At 43.6% G+C, this 26,712-nt stretch overlaps 1 protein-coding gene across 1 annotated transcript; it reads left to right on the forward strand.

The window, feature by feature from the left end:
- The first annotated feature begins 5,740 nt into the window (after positions 1-5,740).
- LOC110509067 (rhodopsin kinase grk7a-like) lies at positions 5,741-13,677 on the forward strand. Its single transcript, XM_021590024.2, has 4 exons — positions 5,741-6,385; positions 6,920-7,363; positions 11,218-11,498; positions 11,897-13,677. The coding sequence occupies exons 1-4, from the start codon at positions 5,789-5,791 to the stop codon at positions 12,234-12,236; spliced, it is 1,662 nt and encodes a 553-aa protein (XP_021445699.1). The 5' UTR covers positions 5,741-5,788; the 3' UTR covers positions 12,237-13,677.
- The last annotated feature ends 13,035 nt before the right edge of the window (positions 13,678-26,712 follow it).

Raw genomic sequence — 26,712 nt, forward strand, 5'->3', positions numbered from 1 at the left:
TGCCTATGCCGTTTGGCCATCGCTCACCCATATGTTTATATGTGCATATTCTTATTCATTCCTTTACACTTGTGTGTATAAAGTAGTTGTTGTGAAATTGTTACATTACTTGTTAGATAATACTCCATTGTCGGAACTAGAAGCACAAGCATTTCACTACACTCGCATTAACATCTGCTAACTATGTGTATGTGACCAATCAAATTTTATTTGGCATCTTTCCCAATATTTGGAACCAAGGACTGATCACCTCAATCCGCAGAAGTGGAGACAAATTTGACCCCAATAACTACCAGGGGATATGCATCAACAGCAACCTTGGGAAAATCCTCTGCATTATCATTAACAGCATCCTGGTACATTTCCTCAGCGAAAACAATGTTCTGAGCAAAAGTCAAATTGTCTTTTTACCAAATTACCTTACGACAGACCACGTATTCACCCTGCACGCCCTAATTGACACATAAGCAAACCAAAACAAAGGCAAAGTCTTCTCATGCTTTGTTGATTTCAAAAAAGCTTGACTCAATTTGGCATGAGGGTCTGCTGTAGAAATTGATGGAAAGTGTTGTTGGTGGAAAAACATCCGATATGATAAAATCCATGTACACAAACAACAAGTGTGGTTAAAATTGGCAAAAAAACACATTTCTTTGCACAGGGCTGGTGAGTGGGGGTGAGACAGGGATGCAGTTTAAGCCCCACCCTCTTTAACATATATATATTAACGAAATGGCGAGGGAACTAGAACAGTCTGCTTCACCTGGCCTCACCCTACTAGAATCTGAACTCAAATGTCTACTGTTTGCTGATGATCTGGTGCTTCTGTCCCCAAACATGGAGGGCCTACAGCAGCACCTAGATCTTCTGCACAGATTCTGTCAGACCTGGGCCCTGACAGTAAATCTCAGTAAGACAAAAATAATGGTGTTCCAAAAAAGGTCCAGTTGCCAGGACCACAAATACAAATTCCATCTAGACAGCGTTGCTCTAGAGCTCACAAAAAACTATACATACCTCGGCCTAAACATCAGCACCACAGGTAACTTCCAGAAAGCTGTGAACGATCTGAGAGAGAAGGAAAGATGGGCCTTCTATGCCATCAAAAGGAACATAAAATTTGACATACCAATTAGGATCTGGCAAAAAATACTTGAATCAGTTACAGAACCCATTGCCTTTTATGGTTGTGAGGTCTGGGGTCCGCTCACCAACCAATTCACAAAATGGGACGAACACCCATATTTGTATTTATTTATTTGATTTTAATGAATTCGATTTTAATGAACCTTTATTTAACTAGGCAAGTCAGTTAAGAACAAATTATTGTGTACAATGATGGGCTACCAAAAGGCAAAAGGCCTCCTGGAGGGACGGGGGCCTGGGATAATAAATAAATATAATAACATAAATATAGGACAAAACACACATCACGACAAGAGAGACAACACAACACTGCATAAAGAGAGACCTAAGACAACAACATAGCATGGCAGCAACACATGACAACACACAGCATGGTACAACACACAGCATGGTACAACACACAGCATGGTTCAACGCACAGCATGGTAGAACACACAGCATGGTACAACGCACAGCATGGTACAACGCACAGCATGGTACAACGCACAGCATGGTACAACGCACAGCATGGTACAACACACCGCATGGTACAACACACAGCATGGTACAATGCACAAAACGTGGTACAACACACAGCATGGTACAATGCACAAAATGTGGTACAAACGCTATTGGGCACAGACAACAGCACAAAGGGCAAGAAGGTAGAGACAACAACACACCATGCAAAGCAGCCACAACTGTCGGTAAGAGTGTCCATGATTGAGTCTTTGAATGAAGAGATTGAGATTAAACTGTCCAGTCTGAGTGTTTGTTGCAGCTCGTTCCAGTCGCTAGCTGCAGCGAACTGAAAAGACGAGCGACCCAGGGATGTGTGTGCTTTGGGGACCTTTAACAGAATTTGACTGGCAGAACGGGTGTTGTATGTGGAGGATGAGCGCTGCAGTAGATATCTCAGATAGGGGGGAGTGAGGCCTAAGATGATTTTATAAATAAGCATCAACCAGTGGGTATTGCGATGGGTAAACAGAGTTGATCAGTTTTCAGAGGACTATAGAGTGCAGTGATGTGTCCTAAAAGGAGCATTGTTGACAAATCTGATGGCCGAATGGTAAAGAACATCTAGCCACTCGAGAGCACCCTTACCTTTCTGATCTATAAATTATGTCTCCGTAATCTAGCATGGGTAGGATGGTTATCTGAACCAGGGTAAGTTTGGCAGCTGGGGTGAAAGAGGAGCAATTACGATAGAAGAAACCAAGTCTAGATTTAACTTTAGCCTGCAGCTTTGATATGTGCTGAGAGAAGGACAGTGTACCATCTAGCCATACTCCCAAGTACTTCTATGAGGTGACTACCTCAGACTACCTCAGAGGTAGTAATCCCACCTGTGGGGAGAGGGGCATTCTTCTTACCAAACCACATGACCTACAAGGCCGGCGTGAGGTGGTAAGAATAGGATGGGAGGCCAAAAGTCTGTAACCAATAGGGAGTCAAGAGTCCCGAGTCTGGGAACAAACATAGTCTGTCCCACGGTTGGGTAAACAAGAAAGTTCATATTCAACAATGCAAGCAGGAGTCATAAGGCAAGTAGAAAAATGCACACTTGCCAGGGCGGCAGGTAGCCTAGTGGGGGGCGGCAGGTAGCCTAGGGGTTAGAGCGTTGGGCCAGTAACAGAAAGATTGCTAGATCGGATCCCCGAACTGACAAGGTAAAAATCTGTCATTCTCCCCCTGAACAAGGCAGTTAAACCCAATGTTCCTAGGCTGTCATTGTAAATAAGAATTTGTTCTTAACTGACTTTCCCAGTTAAATAAAGGTCAAATAAAAAAACAGTGTGTGTGCTGGAGGCAAGTGAAAGCTTGGGAGAGAGGGGGGAGTGTAGTGGGGGTACCTGTACCAGATAGGGCAGACAGTGAACAGATCACCAAGTGGAATCCAAGCAGCATGCAACGGGAATAGGTGTGTTGTATCTGGTCTGTCTTATCAAGCCTGGCAGCCTCAACTCAGTATTCAGTCCCCATAAAGTAAAATATTTTTTTCATTTTTCTTTTTCTTTTTGGCTTACAAAATAGCATCAGACCAAACACTACTCACTCAGTCCCAGGTTGGATGGTGTCCTCAGGTCTCTGCTGTTTGTTTGCTAGAGCACCCTCCATATAGCTTGGAAAGCTACATCCTTTCGTAGCAGTAATCCCTCCAGGTAATTTTGGCCAAAATTAGGATATTGAGACTGCATGCAGACTTCTGGAAAAATATCCTCTGTGTACAATGTAAAACACCAAATAATGCATGCAGAGCAGAATTAGGCAGATACCCGCTAATTATCAAAATCCAGAAAAGAGACGTTAAATTCTACAACCACCTTAAAGGAAGTGATTCCCAAACCTTCCATAACATTGCCAGCACCTACAGAGAAATTAGCCTGGAGAAGAGGCAAGCTGTTCCTGGGTCTCTGTTCACAAACAGACCCCACAGTGCCCCAGGACAGCAACACAATTAGACCCAACCAAATCATGAGAAAACAAAAAGATAATTACTTGACACATTGGAAAGAATTTACAAAAAAACATAGCAAACTAGAATGCTATTGGGCACTAAACAGAGAGTACACAGTGGCAGAATACCTGACCACTGTGACTGACCCAAAATTAAGAACATCTTTGACTATGTACAGACGCAGTGAGTTTAGCCTTGCTATTGAGAAAGGCCGCCGAAGGCAGACCTGGCTATCAAGAGAAGACAGGCTATGTGCACACTGCCCACAAAATTAAGTGGAAACTGAGTTGCACTTCATAACCTCCTGCCAAATGTATGACCATATTAGAGACACATATTTCCCTCAGATTACACAGACCCACAAAGAATTTGAAAACAAATCCAAATGAACTCCCATTCCTATTGGGTGAAATACCACAGTGTGCAATCACAGCAGCAAGATTTGTGACCTGTTGCCATAAGAAAAGGGCAACCAGTGAAGAACAAACACCATTGTAAATACAACCTATATTTATGTTTATTTATTTTCCCTTTTGTACTTTAACTATTGGCACATAATTATAACACTGTATATAGTCATAATATGACATTTGAAATGTCTTCATTCTTCCTGAACATTTGTGAGTGTAATGTTTATTGTTGTTTTTTTTCTTCACTTTTTTCATCTATTTAACTAACTTTGGCAATGTAAACATATGATTCCCATGCCAATAAAGCCCATTAAATTGAATGTAATTGAGAGAGAGAGAGTTCTTATGGTTCTAACAATGAACTAAGCCTTAATATGCTTTTGGGAAACTGGGTCCTGGCTCACTGTAAGATTATTGTTTGCTCTACTTGACTGCTTACAACTTTTTCATTTTTTTATTTAACTTTTATTTAAACCAGGCAAGTCAGTTTAAGAACAAATTCTTATTTACAATGACAGCCTACCCAGACAACGTTGGGCCAATTGTGCGCTCTATGGGAAACCACTGGGAAGGATCTCCTTCATCAACTCAACGTTCATGATTATCATTAGAAAACAGTCTAGGACTTGGTATATAAGTGCCATAGTGTGATGCAGCCTGAATTCAAACCAGGGACTGCAGTGACACCTCTTGCACTGAGATGCAGTGCCTTAGACTGCTGCGCCACTCGAGAGCCGATGTAAGGCACATTTACCACTTGTCCAGCCTTTGCTCCAATAACCTCCAACCTCTAGGCGCTGTCTTACGTTTACAAACATTCAGGAGCATGCAGCACAATCAGTTACATCTGAATTCTGAAAAAAAAAACTTGTTCATCAAATGTTCAGAAACCATTCAGACATGGGATAAAGCTTGACCCGGCACAGCCAGAAGGGGACTGGCCACCCCTCATAGCCTGGTTCCTCTCTAGGTTTCGTCCTAGGTTCTGGCCTTTCTAGGGAGTTTTTCCTAGCCACCGTGCTTCTACACCTGCATTGCTTGCTGTTTGGGGTTTTAGGCTGGGTTTCTGTACAGCACTTTGATATATCAGCTGATGTAAGAAGGGCTTTATAAATACATTTGATTTGATTTGATATATATCAACAAGTTATCTGCCAATTTACGGCTCTGCCCCATAATCCAATAAAATCTACACTGGTTAATCTGAGTGCTTCAGAGATCTCTAGGACTTCATAGTAGATGGGAATTGTAGATTTAATTGTTTTCAATAATTTGGGGTTTGTAATAATGAAAACAAAAGGTATGAGGGTATGTTTGAGTGAGTACATGTGTTGTATGAGTAAATGTGTTGTATGAGTATATGTGTTGTATGTGCAGACAGATCCTCTTCTCTCCTCATCATCTCAACCTAAGTGTTTAGTCAACAGAACCCAATGCTCCTCCAATAGTCACAGGCCGACACCGGACCAAATATAGCGAACCATAAAGCCTCTTAGGAGAGAACCTTCTTACAGTTCCCTTTCTGTGAACAGCATCTGCGAATAGACAACACAAAGATCCTTAAGCCAAAATCCCTCCCAGGTATTTAATTCTAAAGGAGTAATTACTGGGTGTGTCTTAGGTCTGCAGGTACGTGTGTTGTTGCCGCTCATTCGCATCCAGTTTTTGGAGCGAGTTGCACACTCACACAGACACGCACACTCAGAAAACACACTGCACAGAGCAAGGGATCCTAAGGAACTGCTGAAGAACCCAGTCACGTAGGGGGGATAGACCAGACAAAGCCACCAAGATGTGTGACATGGGGGGATTGGATAACCTGGTGGCCAACACGGCCTACCTGAAAGCCCAGGGTGGCGACGACAAGGAGATGAAAAAGCGTCGTCGGAGTTTGTCACTGCCCCTGGCCGAGCAGTGTGCCACCATCCGGACTACCATTGATAAGAACTTTGAGTCGCTCTGTGAGAGGCAGCCAATCGGCAAGAAGTTCTTCCGGCAGTTCCTGACTGCTACCCCAGAGTACATCAATGCCGCTGAGTACCTGGACGAGCTGAATGACTGGGATCTGGCGGAAGGTGCTGACAAGGATAAGCAGAGGGCGAACATGATGAAAAAGTTTTGCAAGGCCGACTCCAATAACTTTCTGACCTACCTCACTGGGGAGGTAGCCGACAAGTGTAAGGCAGTGACGGACAATGACTTTGACGAAGTGATGAATGTCAAGGTGAAGGAAGCCACACGGGAGTTTCTGAAAGACAAGCCCTTCACGGACTATCAAACTAGCCCCTTCTTTGACAAATTCCTGCAGTGGAAGGAGTACGAGAAGCAGCCCATCAGTGATAAAACCTTTTATGAGTTCAGAACTCTGGGTAAGGGAGGTTTCGGAGAGGTAAGCATGCAGAAACCAATACAGCAGCATCATGTCTTTGCAACACTGCCAAAATGACTACGTGTCAGTAATATGTATCTGCAATATTATCTATTTAATGAATGTAAAACACATGTGGCAACAGGACAATTCACAAAATAAAGAATTATGTACAGAATCAATTACTAATCCCATATAGTCGTTCCCATAGTTTCACTGATGCAGCGTCTATCAGTACAAAGTACACCTCAGTTAACTTGCAAAGAGCTAATCTCTCGTTAATCCCCCACAAGAGATGACCCACGGTTCTTAATTCCTAAAGTACAGAATCAGTTTCATCACTCGCTACTACTCTATGCATACTTTCAAGCTTGTATCATTATCAAGTTGTTCTACAAGATGAGAGAATTCTCAATGGAAACTCCAAATGTCTCCCTGTTCAAGCGTCATGTGTCAGTATCAAATCTGAGTGTCACAAGGTGCCATTTATCCAGCCCTTAGGGTACTGCTGAGGTATTCAAGAGTCCTTTTAACCCACGGTCTCCATCTGTCCAGGTATGTGCCGTACAGGTGAAGAACACAGGCCAGATGTACGCCTGCAAGAAGCTGTGCAAGAAGCGCCTGAAGAAGAAACATGGTGAGAAGATGGCCCTGCTGGAGAAGCAGATCCTGGAAAAGGTCAACAGCCTGTTTCTTGTTAACCTGGCCTACGCCTATGACACCAAGACCCACCTGTGCCTTGTCATGACCCTGATGAACGGCGGTGACCTCAGGTACCACATCTACTACGTCAGTGAGAAGACCAAGGGTATTGAGATGGCACGCATCATCTACTACACAGCGCAGATCTGCACAGGCATTCTTCATCTGCATGAAATGGATATCATATATCGTGACATGAAGCCCGAGAACGTGCTGCTGGACAGTTTTGGCCAGTGCCGACTCTCTGATCTGGGTCTGGCCGTGGAGCTACCTGCTGGAAAGACCATCTGCCAGAAGGTAAGCCTGTTGAAGTTGGATTTTCAAAAACTTGTAGTTGACTGTGGCTTTGGGAAACTATCGAAAGTCGAAAGTCGGGATGGCGGAGAATGAGTATGAGGAAATGATGATGATGACATGACAATGAAGGCAATAAGGTTCCTTTATGGTTGCGATCTGATAGCAAGCTTCCAGAATTTACCTTTTCATTATAGTGTGACAATTTGGATGATTAAAAGTGCCTGTGGCTTCTAATGCATTTTCTGGTGAATTGACAATGATGTGTCAGTAACAGCTTTAGGTCAAAAGCCAGGCTGAAGGGTTTTATATGGGATCAGAAGCGACGTGCTATGTCTCACTAAAAAAATGAGGAGTAACTTAACATGGGAGGGAGTGGATGAGTTTATGACATGGTATTGTCCTATCCTTGCCTATTAGATGATGGGGCTATGATTAGGGTTGATGACTTTTGACCTCAGAGTCTCATATATATATATATTCTCTGGACCCTCTCTCTGTCTCTGAAGCTTTTGCTGTAAATCTGGAGGGATTACTGGATCGTTCAGGATCTGTCCAAGAGGAGTCTCTGCCTCCATTATATAACCCGGGGCTGCGCAAGATGGAGACACGGTGTCTTCAAAACAGTGCCCCTCTAAGTCATCTAGTATATTTATAAATCATTGATCTACACCTGGGATGGGCAACTTTGATTGGTGTGGGGACGACGAGAAATCTGAACTCATCATGGTCTGCTACCCACATCAGTACCTACACATGCAGTCAGAGCCGGCCCTAGCCTTTTGGGGGCCCTAAGTTAAAAAAAATTTGGGGGGCCCTCCTCACCTTGCGAGCAAAACATTTTAGCCCCCCCCTCTTGACAGAGGAGAGAATAAAACAAATCATGTAATTCTACACATTTTGCCATGAGGCATAGAGAAGTTTTACCAATTTTAAAACACATTTCATGCATTTCTACTCATTTTGCCATGGCCCAGAGAGAAACATTTGCAGTTTTATAGCTAATTTCCTGCAATTCTACTAATAACTCTGAGGGTGACAAACAAAATCAATGGGTGCCACCCCCCAGATGGTAATTTGACCATGATTACTACAAGATAGCTGTCTAGACTAATTCACCAATCTAAAAATGTTTTGCTGACATACGTTAATTGAGTGACTATCAGTGACTGACATAACAATAGAAAACCTGCTGATGCACAAACCACATGTCAAAATTTCATTTAGTGTATTCTACTATCCTAACTACCGACTGAATCCCCACCCCCATTTAAAAAAAATATTTATTTGGACATTGTCAGTTGCCCATCCTTGATATAACCGATGTTATCCTTAGTGGGTGGTTATTATATCCCAGACAACTATAGGACAGACCATTTTGGGGGCATTGTAAGTAGAGTTGGGGGTTGGATTTGGTGTGTCAGGGGTGTCCTCCTGATCTCTTCCGTGAAAAAGGGATTATTATGTCCAACCCCTAAACTCCTTGGATACTGAGTAAACTCAGGGGTACAGCACCTTTGAGCAATATAAAGATAGGCAAGATTTATGTAACCTCTTGAGACTATAGAATGGTATATTACAAGGTCTCTACGTGGGGTGTCTGTTTGCACAACCAGGATACCAAAGAAATGAGGTCATCAAAACCAATCTGACCAATCAAAGACACAGGACAGGAGTTTGCAAGTCAACAAACCAGATAAATGGATAGTTTAGAAGCATCTCCCTTGGTTAAGCCAACCATTTCATTCAGGGAGGACAAGGCTAATTGTGTTAATTGTGCAAATTGTGTTGTTAGCTGGGTGACTGATACTTGATGAAAAATGCACCTTAGGAAGACTTCTGCTGTGTGTAGATGCTGTGTGTATGTTTATCAATCCTGTGAACCAGTAAACCATTAGCTTTTCAGTCAAATGATTTGTCACAGAGTTTTACAGATTGGGGCATCTCTCAGGGTCAATGAAGAGTAAGATGCAGGCTCTGTAGAAGCCCAGTAAGCTCATTATCCAGAGCTCTTCTCTGGTCCTCCTCGGCATACCGGGGAGCCTTGACTAACCCCCCATAGGCTTGGCTGGCTTTGCCCTTTTAAGCCTCTTACTTAGCAGGCATTACACAAATCAGTCCCCTGATCAGACTAGCAAAACCAGGTTAACCTTAGGCACAGTTTCTGTGTATTAATGAACTAGACCATTTTGATGGTCTACTTACAATTTCTTGACTATGCAGTGTATTTAGTGAGGCCTTAGATCTACAAAAAAGGTTGAGGAATTAGAGGCCAAAGTTTGCCCCAGCTGTTTGGCCAATGGCTGGACCAATCAGGTGTTTGGAGAGCTTTGATTTGACCAGTCACAGGTAGTAAGGAGTCCATCGCTGTCCTCTTTTGGAAAGGTGTTTTCAATGTGGTTAGCAATTAAGCGCGGGTCAAAAGTCAACTGAAAGATGGGAGTGGCATGTCCATTTTTGTGTACAAGGAGAAACCTGGCTTTAGCTCATGCAGGATAAAAGCTAATAGACACCTGGTACCAGGGACTCCGTTTTGAGTCGTGCATAAGAACAACAGCCTTTAGCCGTGGTATATTGGCCATATACCACACCTCCTTGGGCCTTATTGCTTAAATAGAAGCCTGATTCCAGTCAACCAAGGTGAAAATCTCTTGAATTCATGCTATAGGTCCGATGTGCAGTGCTGTGGTAGTGTCGTCCTCTAGAATACACGACCACAGGGCTCTCCAATACGTATTGCTAAGCACATTTGTAATGCTATACTTGTGCATGATTATACATATAGATGTACACGTGTGTGTGTGTGTGTGTGTGTGTGTGTGTGTGTGTGTGTGTGTGTGTGTGTGTGTGTGTGTGTGTGTGTGTGTGTGTGTGTGTCTTACAGTATATGGTGCATGTGGTCGCTCACTAGAGTCCATGGATGGACATCCTTTATGTAAGCAGAAAGAGAGGTACGTCACCCTGGATGTGCACATGACTCTTGACAGGAGAGAGAGAGAGAGATTAGCATTAGCATTAAGCTACTTGTCCCACGCTATGGCTGAAGACAGGAAGGACTAGAGAGGGACAGAGAGAGAGGGACAGGAAACAGAGGGCTTATATAAAACAGCACATGGCTGTGTTCATAGCCATGTCCGGTTTTAATGTAAGCCATCTTCTTCCTGTTCCACATGGCTGTGTTCATAGCCATGTCCTGTTTTAATGTAAGCCATCTTCTTCCTGTTCCACATGGCTGTGTTCATAGCCATGTCCTGTTTTAATGTAGCCATCTTCTTCCTGTTCCACATGGCTGTGTTCATAGTCATGTCCGGTTTTAATGTAAACCATCTTCTCCCTTTCCCTCTCTCTCTGTCCCTTTCTAGTCATTCCTAAGACCTTACCTTACCTCATTCTCATAACCTTTATGTTCCTGGTCTCATCCTCACTAGGTCTCACCTGGTCTCATCTTCGCTAGCCCGAGGCTAGTACGTCTTAGACCAGACCAGAAAATGTACCAAACTAACACTAAAACAGTATTTTTTTGGTCTAATCGTATCTCATGGTACAGACCCTTGGCAAGTAGAATATCACTCAGGCTGTTCCATCCTCATCATGTGGATCAGCTTTCTGATAACCCATTATAACTGGCATCAGCATGCTTTATTATCGGTCAAGAGAAATTTTGACTTTTGAGAAACAGGAAACAGATACAGTAGAGAAGGAACTGTAAGGATGGTTAAAATCACTTCTAAAACCAAGTCACCCAAACGAGCTGATGTTTCAAACATACCGTATGATGATGAGTTGTCCTCTAATTGTCTCCATCTTGCTTCAATTCTTCCTGAATCTCTCCTCCTGCATCCCCTACACCGTCCCAGGCTGGAACCGGGGCATACATGGCCCCTGAGATCCTGAACGAAGTTCCCTACAGGACATCGGTGGACTGGTGGGCGCTGGGATGCAGTATTTACGAGATGGTGGCTGCCTATACCCCGTTCAAGGGTCCCGAATCCGGGAAGCAGAAGGTGGAGAAGGAGGAGGTGCAACGTCGCATCTGCAAAGAGGAACCCCCATGGGAGCACAAGAACTTTGACGCGCCCACCAAAGCCATCATCCAGGAGTTCCTCAAGAAGAATATTGATGAACGCCTGGGCTGCAAGTAAGAGAATCAGTCTGTCCAGGCTACCATTAATATACGCAACAAGAACAATGATCTATTCTCTACTGATGTTGTCATTTATGGGGAAACAGCCCTATCAAGTCAGGTAGCTTACCATAGCATAGCATAGCATAGCATAGCATAATAGCATTCATTTTCAATTACACTACCTACACTACCTACATTACAATTGATCAAGGCAGTATCAAAAGTATCCGATGTACTCTGCAAACAACTGGTTTAATTAATTTTCCAGTAGACAGTATTTAAGTTTGTTTGTTCTACTGTATTTCTTGCTAAGTTATCTGTGACGTTAGCCTAGTTAGCTAGTTAACTAGTTAGCCTTCACCTGCCAGTATGATGCTCACACGGATATGTCAACAAACTTTCCTCCACAGGGGAGGAGGAGAGGACCCCCGTAAGCACGAGTGGTTCAAGTCCATCAACTTTCCTCGTCTGGAGGCTGGTTTGATCGACCCCCCTTGGGTGCCCAAGCCCAACGTGGTCTATGCCAAGGACACTGGCGACATCGCCGAGTTCTCCGAGATTAAGGGCATTGTGTTCGACGCCAACGATGAAAAGTTCTTCAAGGAGATTGGCACGGGAGCCGTGGCCATTCCCTGGCAACAGGAGATGATCGACACGAACCTGTTTGACGAGCTGAACGACCCCAACAGGAAAGAGTGTGCTGGGGGTGATGACGGGGAGGGGAAGTCTGGCACGTGCACATTGCTGTGAACAGTCAAACCTGGCACATATATACACCGAAACATGGCACCAATACATCAACTGATTCGCTCATGTTCTGTAAAATTCTTGTAAAACATTACACACAGAAATAATTGAACAAACTGCATCGGAGAACAGCAGGAGAGAGAGATGAGGTATCCTTCACTGGACCTGGTCGGTTGCCATTGATTTTAGTAATATGGGTTGAAAGTTCCCTGAGCTTCCAAACACATAGGAGAGTAAAGGTGGCTTTAACCAAGATTGTTATTGGTAGTCTCTTCAGATTGCAGCTACTCCCAGATGTTTCTCATGATGTATTAGTGCCCTCCTGGCCAACAGGGGTCGTAAGATTAAAATATAACAAATTGATATTGTGGATAAAACATTTTTTTTAATGATTAATGGATAAACACAGGCCTCTGTTTACATACAGCCTGCATCAGAAAGATGTGTGTATGTAGACTGCAGTGCTAGCCCTAGGCCTGAAACCTAGGCATTGGCCACAATGGAGCATGGTATGCTGAATTTACTAGTCTGGGAATATGTTTGGGATCTCATTCTTGATTGTGTTCCATTAATTGAATTTGATAGAGGCCACATTTTTTTCACCCCCCCCTCTCTCTAAAGGCAGAGGTGATAACTTTTTTTTGTTGTCAAATATTTCAAGAGATCAATGTCTGTATGGACACATCACCTTTTTAGAAATTCCACCCGGAAGCGATCAGAAGCGAATAAATAATATTTCTACATCAGAAGTTATTTCAAAACGAAATGTGGCAGAGATTTTACTTACCTATAATGACTAACCTTTAGTCGATCACTAAATTTCCAAGCAGATGCACTTTCCAAGCTAGCATCTAGTTTTATTTCAAAACTATGTTGTATATGAATATAAATATGTATATCTATGCATTGACATGGGGAGAAATCCACAGATTATGTGCTAGTCAGGACTTGATGAATGCTCAACTCTCATTGGGCTGTGAAGGTTCTATGCCCTGGTTTCTCAGGAGAGAGGAATGGAATGTAGAGAAAATCCAGTGGGATTCTATATTCCAAGATTGAACATTGAGAGGAGTTGGGCTTGGCCAACAATGTGTTCCTGTACCAGGAATATATATTTGTCCCTCCCCCCAATGCTTCCATTCATGTGATTTGTCTGAAGTTCGAGATGCATGTACAAATCTGAAGTTAGAATCTGGTTAGCTTGCTAGCTTTTAACAAAGAAAATCACAGTTCCCTTGTTTGTTGCCTCAGGGTTAAGACTTATTTCACATAATAATAATAACAATAATATATTATTATTATATAACTTTAAATGGACAAATTGTATTATATTATACTATGAATATCAATATCATAAACCTACTTGTAAATATAATTTGAGAGGAAAACATTACATATGCTACTCTATGTCAGTCATTTATTAGGGACTTGCTTGAATCTTGAATTATTTGAATAAAAATATGTCTTTTAAAGCCTTTGTTTTTTCTTACTAACTCTGATGGCAATTCACTATGGTACTTGTGTGTTCCTGTGTGTGTGTGTGTGTGTGTATTCCTGTGTGTGTTCCAGTGTGTGTGTATTCCTGTGTGTGTGTGTTCCAGTGTGTGTGTGTGTTCCTGTGTGTGTGTTCCAGTGTGTGTGTGTGTGTTCCAGTGTGTGTGTGTTCCAGTGTGTGTGTGTTCCAGTGTGTGTGTGTTCCTGTGTGTGTGTGTCCCTGTGTGTGTGTGTTCCTGTGTGTGTGTGTGTTTGTGTGTGTGTGTGTGTGTGTTTTGTGAAAGGCACTTTTCATTCATTTCGCTCAAGTTGCTGCATTAAGAATTGTTGCATGTGCGAATGTATGTGCTTTTAAAGCGCACTTCCAGTTTTTACGATAACCAGTAAATCCGATTAGGAGAATCAACTGTGATAAAATGAATACAATTACGAATACGAGTATGACGCGTTCAGCACACCTCACTGTAGCCTGTACTCCAGGGTACATGTTAACTCCCGTGGAAAGCACTGCGGCAGTGCTGAGTGAAACCTACAAAAATTGGCCGCAGTAATCCCATTAGGTAGAGATCACAAGCAGACTGTGCTGCCCAGGGCAGATTTCAGTGTGCTACTCTTAGCTGATAAGAAGATAATCGGCCTTACCCTCAGAGTACTGAAATCTACCTCTAATCTCCAAGGACCTAAAGGGAAGCCTCAGGAGGATATATACACTACGGTTCCTTACAAAATGGTGTTTAGCTACTGAAAAAAAAATGTGTGGGGAAAATAGAGCTCAAACCTTATAGATCATTAGGAATGTTTGTTTAGGTGAAAAGTTCAATAGTCTACTGGAGAGGAATAAACACAGGATGAAAGAGAAATGGAGGCAGAGCAACACAGTTGCAACACAGTGTGTATAAAGAGAAAACAGTGTGTTTTTAGTTTACAAATCAGTTTTGGAGTGAAACAGAATGGGCGGAGGGGACATCCCTGACGTTTGGCTCTCTCTTGATGCAGAGACGATGCTCCAAGGGCATGGTTTAAGGGCTGTTAAGGGAGTGACGAAGCTAGACGAAGTTACTAGAGCTAAAAAGCAGAGAGATTATCTGTCAAAGAGTGGGACTCAGGTGTTGACAGCTAATGGTGGTGAAGGGCAGCGCACCCTAAAAACACTGCCACAACCTGTTGGATGCTACAGTTAAACATAGCGTAGCCAGTTGCAGGGATTTTCCTGATTGATCAGAAATTCAAGCTTTTCTGATCATGACATTATCTTCCATCAGTGAAAGCTGGTGACTTGAAAAATTGAGGAGGGTGGATAGGAGACCCATGGAATAGGCTCGGACCGCACGGAGACGACAAAACAAATTATTTGAACCCCTTTTACTCATGGAAATTAGCCTACAGTGGTTTCAGAAAGTATACTGACCTATCAATACCAAAGTGGAATTACGTTTGTCTAAATTTTTTACAAATATTTTTTTTTTAAATTAAAAGGCTGAAATGTCTTGAGTCAATAAGTATTCAAGCCATTTGTTATGGCAAGCCAAAATAAGTTCAGGAGTAAAAACAAGTCACATAATATGTGGCATGGACTCTGTGTGCTATAATAGTGTTTAACATGATTTTTGAATGACTACATCATCTCTGCACCCCACACGTACACATACAGTGCCTTGCGAAAGTATTCGACCCCCTTGAACTTTGCGACCTTTTTCCACATTTCAGGCTTCAAACATAAAGATATAAAACTGTATTTTTTGTGAAGAATCATCAACAAGTGGGACACAATCATGAAGTGGAACAACATTTATTGGTTATTTCAAACTTTTTTAACAATTCAAAAACTGAAAAATTGGGCGTGCAAAATTATTCAGCCCCTTTACTTTCAGTGCAGCAAACTCTCTCCAGAAGTTCAGTGAGGATCTCTGAATGATCCAATGTTGACCTAAATGACTAATGATGATAAATACAATCCACCTGTGTGTAATCAAGTCTCCGTATAAATGCACCTGCACTGTGATAGTCTCAGAGGTCCGTTAAAAGCGCAGAGAGCATCATGAAGAACAAGGAACACACCAGGCAGGTCCGAGATACTGTTGTGAAGAAGTTTAAAGCCGGATTTGGATACAAAAAAGCTTTAAACATCCCAAAGGAGCACTGTGCAAGCGATAATATTGAAATGGAAGGAGTATCAGACCACTGCAAATCTACCAAGACCTGGCCGTCCCTCTAAACTTTCAGCAAGGAGAAGACTGATCAGAGATGCAGCCAAGAAGCCCATGATCACTGGATGAACTGCAGAGATCTATTGCTGAGGTGGGAGACTCTGTCCATAGGACAACAATCAGTCGTATATTGCACAAATCTGGCCTTTATGGAAGAGTGGCAAGAAGAAAGCCATTTCTTAAAGATATCCATAAAAAGTGTTGTTTAAAGTTTGCCACAAGCCACCTGGGAGACACACCAAACATGTGGATGAAGGTGCTCTGGTCAGATGAAACCAAAATTGAACTTTTTGGCAACAATGCAAAACGTTATGTTTGGCGTAAAAGCAACACAGCTCATCACCCTGAACACACCATCCCCACTGTCAAACATGGTGGTGGCAGCATCATGGTTTGGGCCTGCTTTTCTTCAGCAGGGACAGGGAAGATGGTTAAAATTGATGGGAAGATGGATGGAGCCAAATACAGGACCATTCTGGAAGAAAACCTGATGGAGTCTGCAAAAGACCTGAGACTGGGACGGAGATTTGTCTTCCAACAAGACAATGATCCAAAACATAAAGCAAAATCTACAATGGAATGGTTCAAAAATAAACATATCCAGGTGTTAGAATGGCCAAGTCAAAGTCCAGACCTGAATCCAATCGAGAATCTGTGGAAAGAACTGAAAACTGCTGTTCACAAATGCTCTCCATCCAACCTCACTGAGCTTGAGCTGTTTTGCAAGGAGGAATGGGAAAAAATGTCAGTCTCTCGATGTGCAAAACTGATAGAGACATACCCCAAGCGACTTACAGCTGTAATCGCAGCAAAAGGTGGCGCTACAAAGTATTAACTTAAGGGGGCTGAATAATTTTGCACGCCCAATTTTTCAGTTTTTGATTTGTTAAAAAAGTTTGAAATATCCAATAAATGTCGTTCCACTTCATGATTGTGTCCCACTTGTTGTTGATTCTTTACAAAAAAATACAGTTTTATATCTTTATGTTTGAAGCCTGAAATGTGGCAAAAGGTCGCAAAGTTCAAGGGGGCCGAATACTTTCGCAAGGCACTGTACTTCAGACAAACAGATTGTAATTGTGATGCGCATAGAATGGAGTCATGGGTGCTTTCAAGTGCATTTTCCCAGCAAATTTTCTTCACAATATGACAAACATGGGCTCATTGTGTTCAGGACAACCCAGGGTATAATGCATCTCATCCTTGTAACTGTGGATCAAACATAACGATCATAAACATTGACACTGTAAATGACATTACCTGAGTTTTATGACATGGAAATCTGAAGTGCACATTTGGACTCATGGGTGTCTGGTTTGCTTGTATGACATCAAATGGGTATTTATTATAATCCTCAAGGCCAAATCTTTCAGAACACATTGACTCATTTCGATTTACAGCAGTAAACTGACAACAACAAATGTGCAAAAGCAGCCCAATTAGCGGGAGGGATGTTCTCAAGTTTCTAACAGCTGTCAGTCAAAACCCATACAGCACTGTAAAGTGGAGAACCTGAGCTCAGACTTCCTGTATATCATGTTACTGTACAGCCACTGTGTTCCAATTTAGGTGTTTATCAACTAAAAAAATCTGCAATTGTCAACCAATATACAGGATGACAGGGGCTGTGACTGGAAACCTCTACCCTAAAGCATAAAGACATTTATAGTTAAATATTATGGGTAAAGGACAGGGGTTGAGGTGTTCAGAGGCATGAGGGCAGGACAGGGGTTGAGGTGTTCAGAGGCATGAGCGCAGGACAGGGGTTGAGGTGTTCAGAGGCTTCAGTGCAGGACAGGGGTTGAGGTGTTCAGAGGCATGAGCGCAGGACAGGGGTTGAGGTGTTCAGAGGCTTCAGTGCAGGACAGGGGTTGAGGTGTTCAGAGGCATGAGCGCAGGACAGGGGTTGAGGTGTTCAGAGGCTTCAGTGCAGGACAGGGGTTGAGGTGTTCAGAGGCATGAGCGCAGGACAGGGGTTGAGGTGTTCAGAGGCTTCAGTGCAGGACAGGGGTTGAGGTGTTCAGAGGCATGAGCGCAGGACAGGGGTTGAGGTGTTCAGAGGCATGAGCGCAGGACAGTGGTTGAGGTGTTCAGAGGCATCAGTGCAGGACAGGCTCATCATGGATGGATAGTGTTGGAGAAGACTCTTCCACTGAGGGCAGGACAGGATTTGACTGTGATGACAAAAAACAATAACACAACACAGTTAGACAGAAGAGCTAAGAATGAGTTAGTCTAAGCAAGGATTAAAATCGTATTGATGTGTAATAATGTGATTGTGTTTGTATTGTGTTTGTATATGAGATTGACTCTACATACAGTTATGAGAGAAAATTGACACAGCTACACACAGTGCTTGGAGAGGAAACATTCAATGCGCCAGTGGAAGAAAGAGCACATGAGACATGGTTTGAGTTCATGTCAGGAGAGAGTTGACACTGGTAGTTGGGTTGAGTGGTCACACCTCTTAATCAGGGAACAGGAGGGGACTTAGATGTAAACACAAATAACAGATACATGAAGTTAAACTCAGAATTCACAAAGTAAAACAGACTGTGCATCTCTTTTGATATGAGTGGAGAGAGAGAGAGAGAGCTGCATGTGAGCTCTCACATTTTTCAACATGTTTTTTACAAAGGGATAGATTTGAAGTTAGATAAACTTTGAATTTTTCGGCAGGGACATATGCAGGATGCTACCCTCCACAGCATGGCCTTCGTTCCAGATAAAAACTCCAAACCCACAACCTAATTTTGGCCAAAATTAACCGGAGAGATTACTGCTACCATGGTTTCCTTTTTCCAAGCTATACGGAGGGTGCTCTAGCAAACAAACAGCAGAGACCTGAGGACACCATCCAACCTGGGACTGAGTGAGTAGTGTTTGGTCTGATGCTATTTTGAAAGCCAAGAAGAAAAAATAAATAATAATAATAATAAAGTATATTACAATTATATATTTTACTTCATAGGGACTGAATACTGAGTTAAGGGTGCCAGGCTTGCTAGGACAGACCAGATACAACGTCAAATAACACTGAGGTGTGAAGTGAGAGGTGTCGAGGCCTTTGGGACCAACAAGTGGCAGGAGTTTTTGAAACTCCCCTCCTGCTGTTCAAACATTTTCTACAAGAAATCTGCCTCCAGAAAGAAAGTATTCTCCCAATTGGGTGTGACATCTACTCCCGTTGTCTGCTGCACTGCTGCTTGGATTCCACCTGGTGATCTGTTCACCGTCTGACCTGGCCTGTCTCCCCCTGTCTGGTACAGGTACCCCCACCACACTCACCCCTCTCTGTTCACCGTCTGCCCTGGCCTGTCTCCCCCTGTCTGGTACAGGTACCCCCACCACACTCCCCGCTCTCTGTTCACCGTCTGCCCTGGCCTGTCTCCCCCTGTCTGGTACAGGTACCTCCACCACACTCACCCCTCTCTGTTCACCGTCTGCCCTGGCCTGTCTCCCCCTGTCTGGTACAGGTACCTCCACCACACTCACCCCTCTCTGTTCACCGTCTGCCCTGGCCTGTCTCCCCCTGTCTGGTACAGGTACCTCCACCACACTCCTCCTCTCTCCTGAGGTGTCGCTCACCTCCAGCACATACTCACTGTTGGGTCCAGTGACTCTGAACTTACAATGGCTAGCCCCAAGTTGTTATATGTATATTTTTAAATCTTGTGCATTTTGCTATTTGCCTCATGACTCCAGTATGCTTTGTTGACTACAAACTTTCTTTACCCAACTGTGGGACAGACTATGTTTGTTCCCACACTCGGGTCTCTGACTCTCTTGTTGGCATCTGATGCACATTCAGATGTCATAAATCAGCACGGCAGAGTTCTCCCTGTCTTCTGCCGTGCCTTGATTGTATTACTGTTGATGATATCTGGAAATGTGCATGAACACCCTGGCCCATCTATTGTGGCTAGCCCCAATTCTGACTTGTGCTCTGATATCTGCTTCACTTCTGCTCTCGTAAAAGCCTGGGTTTTCTGCACGTTAACACTAGAAGCTTATTACCTAAAATTGATCAATTGAAAGTGTGGGTTCACAGCTCCAATCCAGATGTGTTGGTCATTACTGAGATGTGGTTTAGGAAGCATGTATTGAATACTGATGTTAACCTTTCTGGTTATAACCTTTTTCGGCAAGACAGATCTTCCAAAGGTGGGGGAGTGACAATCTTTACCAAGGATCCCCTTCGGTGCTCGGTTGTCTCCAGCAAGTCTGTTCCCAAACAATTAGATTTGCTGGTGCTAAGCATTAAACTTTCAAATAGCTCTTGTTGACTGTTGCTGGGTGTTGTCGTCCTCCATCAGCACCGGCCAGTACCCTGCCCACCCTAATCTCTCTCCTTGCCCCTTACACCAAGCCTGGATTTGTCCTGCTAGGTGACCTAAACTGTGACAAGCTTAAACCACCTAACCAAGTCCTAAAGCAATGGGACTCCCTAAATCTTTCTCAGATTATTACCATTCCCACAAAGTATGACTCCAAACACACAGAAAAGGCTACTCTCTTCAACGTTTTCCTCACAAATAATCCCGATAGGTATCAGTCTTGTGTTTTCTGTAATGACCTAAGTAATCACTGTTTTACAGCCTGTGTCCGTAATGGCTGCTCAGTGAAACGACCTGTCCTGATTTGTCATAGACGCTTGCTAAAAACTTTCATGACCAAGTCTTCCTTCATGAACTGGCCCCCGTAAAATGGTATAGAATCAGCTCTGTCGAAGATTCTTGGACCTTCTTTTTGATATTTCAGTGGTATTGTTAACAAACACGACCCCATAAAGAAAATAAGAATTAAAAACAGGTTCAGCCCCTGGTTCGACTGTGATCTTGCAGAGTTACTCCAACTCAAGAATTGCATTTGGCGAAATGCTCGGCACACGTATACTCAAGCTGACTGACTCTAGCTCAGGCAAATGAGAAACAAGTGCACTCAGGCTATATGGAAGGCCAAAGTTAGATACTGGGGGTCTAACCCCAAGAAGTTCTGGAAAACAGTTAAAGAGCTGGAGAATAAACCCTCCTCCTCACAGCTGCCCATGTCCCTTAATGGTGATTATGTGGTTGTTACTAACAAGAAGCACATGGATGAGCTCTTTAATCACCACTTCATTAAGTCAGGAATCCTATTTGACTCAGCCATGCCTCCCTGCCCATCCAATATTTCCTCATCTCCCACCCCTTCTAACGCAACTATCCCCAACGCTTTCTTCCTGCAGGCGGTCACTGAGTCTGAGGTGCTAAAGGAGTTCCTAAAACTTGACCTCAAAAAAGCATCTGGGTCAGATGGTTTAGACCCTTTCTTCTTTAAGGTTGCTGCCCCTATCATCGCCAAGCCTATCTCCAACCTTTTTAACTTGTCTCATCTTTCTGAGAAGGTTCCCACTGCTTGGAAGGCAGCCACTGTTCGTCCTTTATTGAAAGATCAAGCTGATCCTAACTGTTATAGGCCTATTTCTATTTTGCCCTGTTTATCAAAAGTGTTGGAAAAACTTGTCAATAATCAACTGACTGGCTTTCTTGATGTCTATAGTATTCTCTCTGGTATGCAATCTGGTTTCTGCTCAGGTTATGGATATGTCACTGCAACCTTAAATGTCCTCAATGATGTCAACATTGCCCTTGATTCTAAGCAATGTTGTGCTGCTATTTTTATTGACTTGCCCAAAGCTTTTGATACGGTAGACCATTCCATTCTTGTGGGTCGGCTATATACTTATTTTCCATCATAATTTGCAAATAAATTCATAAAAAATCCTACGTGATTTTCTGGATTTTTTTTCTTCTCATTTTGTCTGTCATAGTTGAAGTGTACCTATGATGAAAATTACAGGCCTCTCTCATCTTTTTAAGTGGGAGAACATGCACAATCGGTGGCTGACTAAATACTTTTTTGCCCCACTGTACAACACCCATTCTGCCAGTCACATTCTGTTAAAAGTCCTTAAAGAACACACACATCCCTGGGTCGCTCGTCTTTTCAGTTAGCTAGCTATCTAATGTTAGCATTAGTCTCCTAGCCACCTAGCTAACGTTAGCCACAAAAAAATAGAATTTTTAACATATCATACATTTTGCAAATTCATAAAATATTGTACATTTAGCGAATTCATAACATATTGTACGTTTAGCGAATTCATAACATATTGTACGCTTTTCAAATTCAAAACATATACGAAATTGATGATGGACATCCATGCTAAATGTATGTACAGAATAGTCTGCAAGCTCCTTGTAGTTGGCCTTGATAGCTGAACTTTCCTTCTCATTGTGCCCCCTAAAGCCAACACTTACAGTACATGCCCAAAAATGCAGTTGTTTCGATAAGCTGCTTTCGAAAATCCTTCTTTCTTCTTCTTACCTTCTCGTTGTGTTGCACAGTTTAAATAAGCAGACCTTCATCCATTACATGATCGATGTGGCTTTTTACCAAAATCTTGAATCTGATGTGGGCAATGAAAGGGCTCTTCAACAAAACAATCCACTACATGGTCGTTAGCATTAGCTAGCAATTCTGTCTGAGAAAAGACTTACGTCTCTTTTTGTCAAAAACAACATTTTGTGTGGAAGGTATTATGCTGCGCATTCAACATAATCGAGAAGCATCAAGTTTCCTTGTAGCCTATTCGGAAACTGGGAAGCGAGCTGTAGCCTATTGCCTGTTTCTGTTTATTACTATTTTATTATTTGATTAAAGAATATGAAACAACGTGTCTATTTGCTGATTTTCATTAAATCATGTAGTTAGTTGTTCTTGAGACTCTGATTTAAATCAATTAATTGATATGGGCATAATATTATATTTTGTAGCATAGGCTACCAAATTCATAAAATAATATTAACAGTTAAGGAAAATGTATTAGGATCTGGTAAAAGGCCAATAAATACATGTTGAGACACAAAGTAACAATAATCTCTGTGATTAAAGGAATCTGAGTCATTGGCAAAGCTGACACCCTGCAGTCAAAGCAAGGCAGGTGGAAACAAAAGCTCTGGGGGCATAGCTGACACCCTGCAGCCCCAGCAAGGCAGGGGGAAACAAAAGCTCTGGGGGCATAGCTGACACCCTGCATCCACAGCAAGGCAGGGGGAAACAAAAGCTCTGGGGGCATAGCTGACACCCTGCAGCCCCAGCAAGGTGGGAGGCCCACGAGCTCTGGGGGCATAGCTGACACCCTGCAGCCCCAGCAAGGCAGGGGGAAACAGAAACTCTGGGGGCATAGCTGACACCCTACAGCCCCAGCAAGGTGGGAGGCCCACGAGCTCTGGGGGCCCATGTGCCTGTCATCTAACACCTATGTCTAAATGTTATGTATGTTTTTAAATAATTTTGACAGTAACCCTCCTTTTTAATTTCCACATGTAGCAAGCAACGTGTTTGTGTTGTCCAATCTACATTGGTAGACAGACAGTACATGTGTCTAATTAGCCTATTTCTCAGCGGTGTTGGCGGCAGCCCGCCTCTGCCTCTTCACCTAATTGGCTATCAAGTTAAAACGAGTTATGTGAATTGGGTCAGACTCGGATGGGTAGTGAGTGCCTTGTTCAAGATGGATAAACAAAAGGCAAGACCAAGTGGTGCAGAAAAAAACACAGCGTGATCAAGCTCGTGCCAAATTTCCAAAGATCAGCAAAGCTACCAACTTGTCCTTGACTGACGGAACTCTTATCGCAAGTGGAAGCTAGTAGGACTACTGACGAGGCAGCTGGCACTAGCAGGTGGAAGCTAGTAGGACTACTGACGAGGCAGCTGGCACTAGCAGGTGGAAGCTAGTAGGACTACTGATGCAGCAGCTGGCACTAGCAGGTGGAAGCTAGTAGGACTACTGACGAGGCAGCTGGCACTAGCAGGTGGAAGCTAGTAGGACTACTGGCGCAGCAGCTGGCACTAGCAGGTGGAAGCTAGTAGGACTACTGACGAGGCAGCTGGCACTAGCAGGTGGAAGCTAGTAGGACTACTGATGCAGCAGCTGGCACTAGCAGGTGGAAGCTAGTAGGACTACTGATGCAGCAGCTGGCACTAGCAGGTGGAAGCTAGTAGGACTACTGATGCAGCAGCTGGCACTAGCAGGTGGAAGCTAGTAGGACTACTGATGCAGCAGCTGGCACTAGCAGGTGGAAGCTAGTAGGACTACTGACGAGGCAGCTGGCACTAGCAGGTGGAAGCTAGTAGGACTACTGACGAGGCAGCTGGCACTAGCAGGTGGAAGCTAGTAGGACTACTGACGAGGCAGCTGGCACTAGCAGGTGGAAGCTAGTAGGACTACTGATGCAGCAGCTGGCACTAGCAGGTGGAAGCTAGTAGGACTACTGGCGCAGCAGCTGGCACTAGCAGGTGGAAGCTAGTAGGACTACTGATGCAGCAGCTGGCACTAGCAGGTGGAAGCTAGTAGGACTACTGACGAGGCAGCTGGCACTAGCATGTGGAAGCTAGTAGGACTACTGATGCAGCAACTGGCACTAGCAGGTGGAAGCTAGTAGGACTACTGACGAGGCAGCTGGCACTAGCAGGTGGAAGCTAGTAGGACTACTGATGCAGCAGCTGGCACTAGCAGGTGGAAGCTAGTAGGACTACTGACGAGGCAGCTGGCACTAGCAGGTGGAAGCTAGTAGGACTACTGATGCAGCAACTGGCACTAGCAGGTGGAAGCTAGTAGGACTACTGACGAGGCAGCTGGCACTAGCAGGTGGAAGCTAGTAGGACTACTGATGCAGCAGCTGGCACTAGCAGGTGGAAGCTAGTAGGACTACTGACGAGGCAGCTGGCACTAGCAGGTGGAAGCTAGTAGGACTACTGATGCAGCAACTGGCACTAGCAGGTGGAAGCTAGTAGGACTACTGACGAGGCAGCTGGCACTAGCAGGTGGAAGCTAGTAGGACTACTGACGAGGCAGCTGGCACTAGCAGGTGGAAGCTAGTAGGACTACTGACGCAGCAACTGGCACTAGCAGGTGGAAGCTAGTAGGACTACTGACGAGGCAGCTGGCACTAGCAGGTGGAAGCTAGTAGGACTACTGATGCAGCAGCTGGCACTAGCAGGTGGAAGCTAGTAGGACTACTGATGCAGCAGCTGGCACTAGCAGGTGGAAGCTAGTAGGACTACTGATGCAGCAGCTGGCACTAGCAGGTGGAAGCTAGTAGGACTACTGACGAGGCAGCTGGCACTAGCAGGTGGAAGCTAGTAGGACTACTGATGCAGCAGCTGGCACTAGCAGGTGGAAGCTAGTAGGACTACTGATGCAGCAGCTGGCACTAGCAGCCTTCGTGTCCGACAGAGACCTCATTGCCCGGCAATGACAATGGCCTTGCTCTTCCTCTTCTTCCTCCCCTCCAGAATAGTGACAGTTCCTCTAGCGAGAGTGATAAGCTGGTGCGGTGTTGCCAACTTCTCAGTAAGGAAAGTAGCTATTGGCTGTCCTAAAAGTCGCTAGAAGTCACTAAATGATGTCATCACCTAATTTGCACAATCAAGCTCCTTTAATTAAAGATGATGCCTATTATCTACTACTCATGAAAATGGGTGCTTAAACACAATTATTGCTTGAGTGCAAACCATTAGGTTACCACTATGATAAATATCACTACTGGATAGCACCATTCCAAAGGTAGGCCATCATTGTAAATAAAAATGTGTTCTTAACTGATAAAATAGATGAATGAAGGTTAAATTAAAAAATATATTTTAATAAAATACTCCAGTCTCCTTTTCACCTCATTGAACACCTGATGTACTTATTAACAAAATGCACATCTCAATAGGTATCCCAGGTATCCTCCTCTTTTGTTCTCTATTGTTCCTCAAGCAATGAGGAGGCTGATGACATCACATCTGACAACTCCTTGAAGTTTGCAGTTGTTTCTGAAAAACAACATTTTTGCTAAAAATGTATAGTTTTTTTTTTACCCTTTTTGTATTTGTGTTTATTACGGATCCCCATTAGCTGCTGCCTTTCAGTGTGCGTACGTACTTTACCGTATTGTTACTTGGGATATCGCATTTCAACAGGAAAAGTGAATGAATTGCTGGAAGACGTCTTTAAAGCAAGCCAGGAATGACCCTTCATTCAACGGATCTCTCTGCCTTCGTGCTGCTGCCCTCTTGTGGCAAAGGTAGAATACCACAAGCTACTTGTGCTCATTATGCCAAATAGGCTGCGCTCGCAGCCAGTTTGGGTTCCGTGTAACCTTGACAATCATTACATAACGACACATAAGAGATAAGACACAAGACATAAAACCACAGGTTAAATTTTTTTCTTCTCCTCAAATCACCTTTTAATCCACAATTGTTGCGGCATCATGCAGATGATAACAAGTTGTTCCTTCAGGATTCAATTTTAGACATAGCTTTGAATATGATCGTGTCCTGTAAATCTTTGTTTATATAGTTTCTTCTTTACAGTGCTCAGACATTGTGTTCTGTGACAGAAAAAAATACTGTGTGAATCCATTAAATATATACATTGAGAAAGACAGGGAGGGGTAGAGGTAGAGGTAGAGGGAGGGGTAGACTGAGAGTAAGAGACAAACAGACACGCTTTCCACCCAAAGATAGGCATATACAGTACATAGATACAATGAATTGCATTTACACAGCGCTTCCTCGCAGGTCTCCAATCGCTTGTGTGTGTGTGTGTGTGTGTGTGTGTGTGTGTGTGTGTGTGTGTGTGTGTGTATGCACGCAAGGGAGGGAGGATAACTCACCTCATCCACATTGGCTGTTACAGTGGTGAGGTCAGGGGTAGAGTAAACAGACACACAGACATGCAG

Source organism: Oncorhynchus mykiss, chromosome 28 (genome assembly GCF_013265735.2).
Source record: "Oncorhynchus mykiss isolate Arlee chromosome 28, USDA_OmykA_1.1, whole genome shotgun sequence".
NCBI classification, from domain to species: Eukaryota; Metazoa; Chordata; class Actinopteri; order Salmoniformes; family Salmonidae; genus Oncorhynchus; species Oncorhynchus mykiss.

What these genes read in the sequence shown, in the direction of transcription:
- LOC110509067 (XM_021590024.2), top strand. Translation starts at nt 5,789, where the DNA reads ATGTGTGACATGGGGGGATTGGATAACCTGGTGGCCAACACGGCCTAC. An exon ending in GTAAGGGAGGTTTCGGAGAG is followed by an intron (nt 6,386 to 6,919) that starts GTAAGCATGCAG and finishes CCATCTGTCCAG; the next exon opens with GTATGTGCCGTACAGGTGAA. An exon ending in GAAAGACCATCTGCCAGAAG is followed by an intron (nt 7,364 to 11,217) that starts GTAAGCCTGTTG and finishes ACACCGTCCCAG; the next exon opens with GCTGGAACCGGGGCATACAT.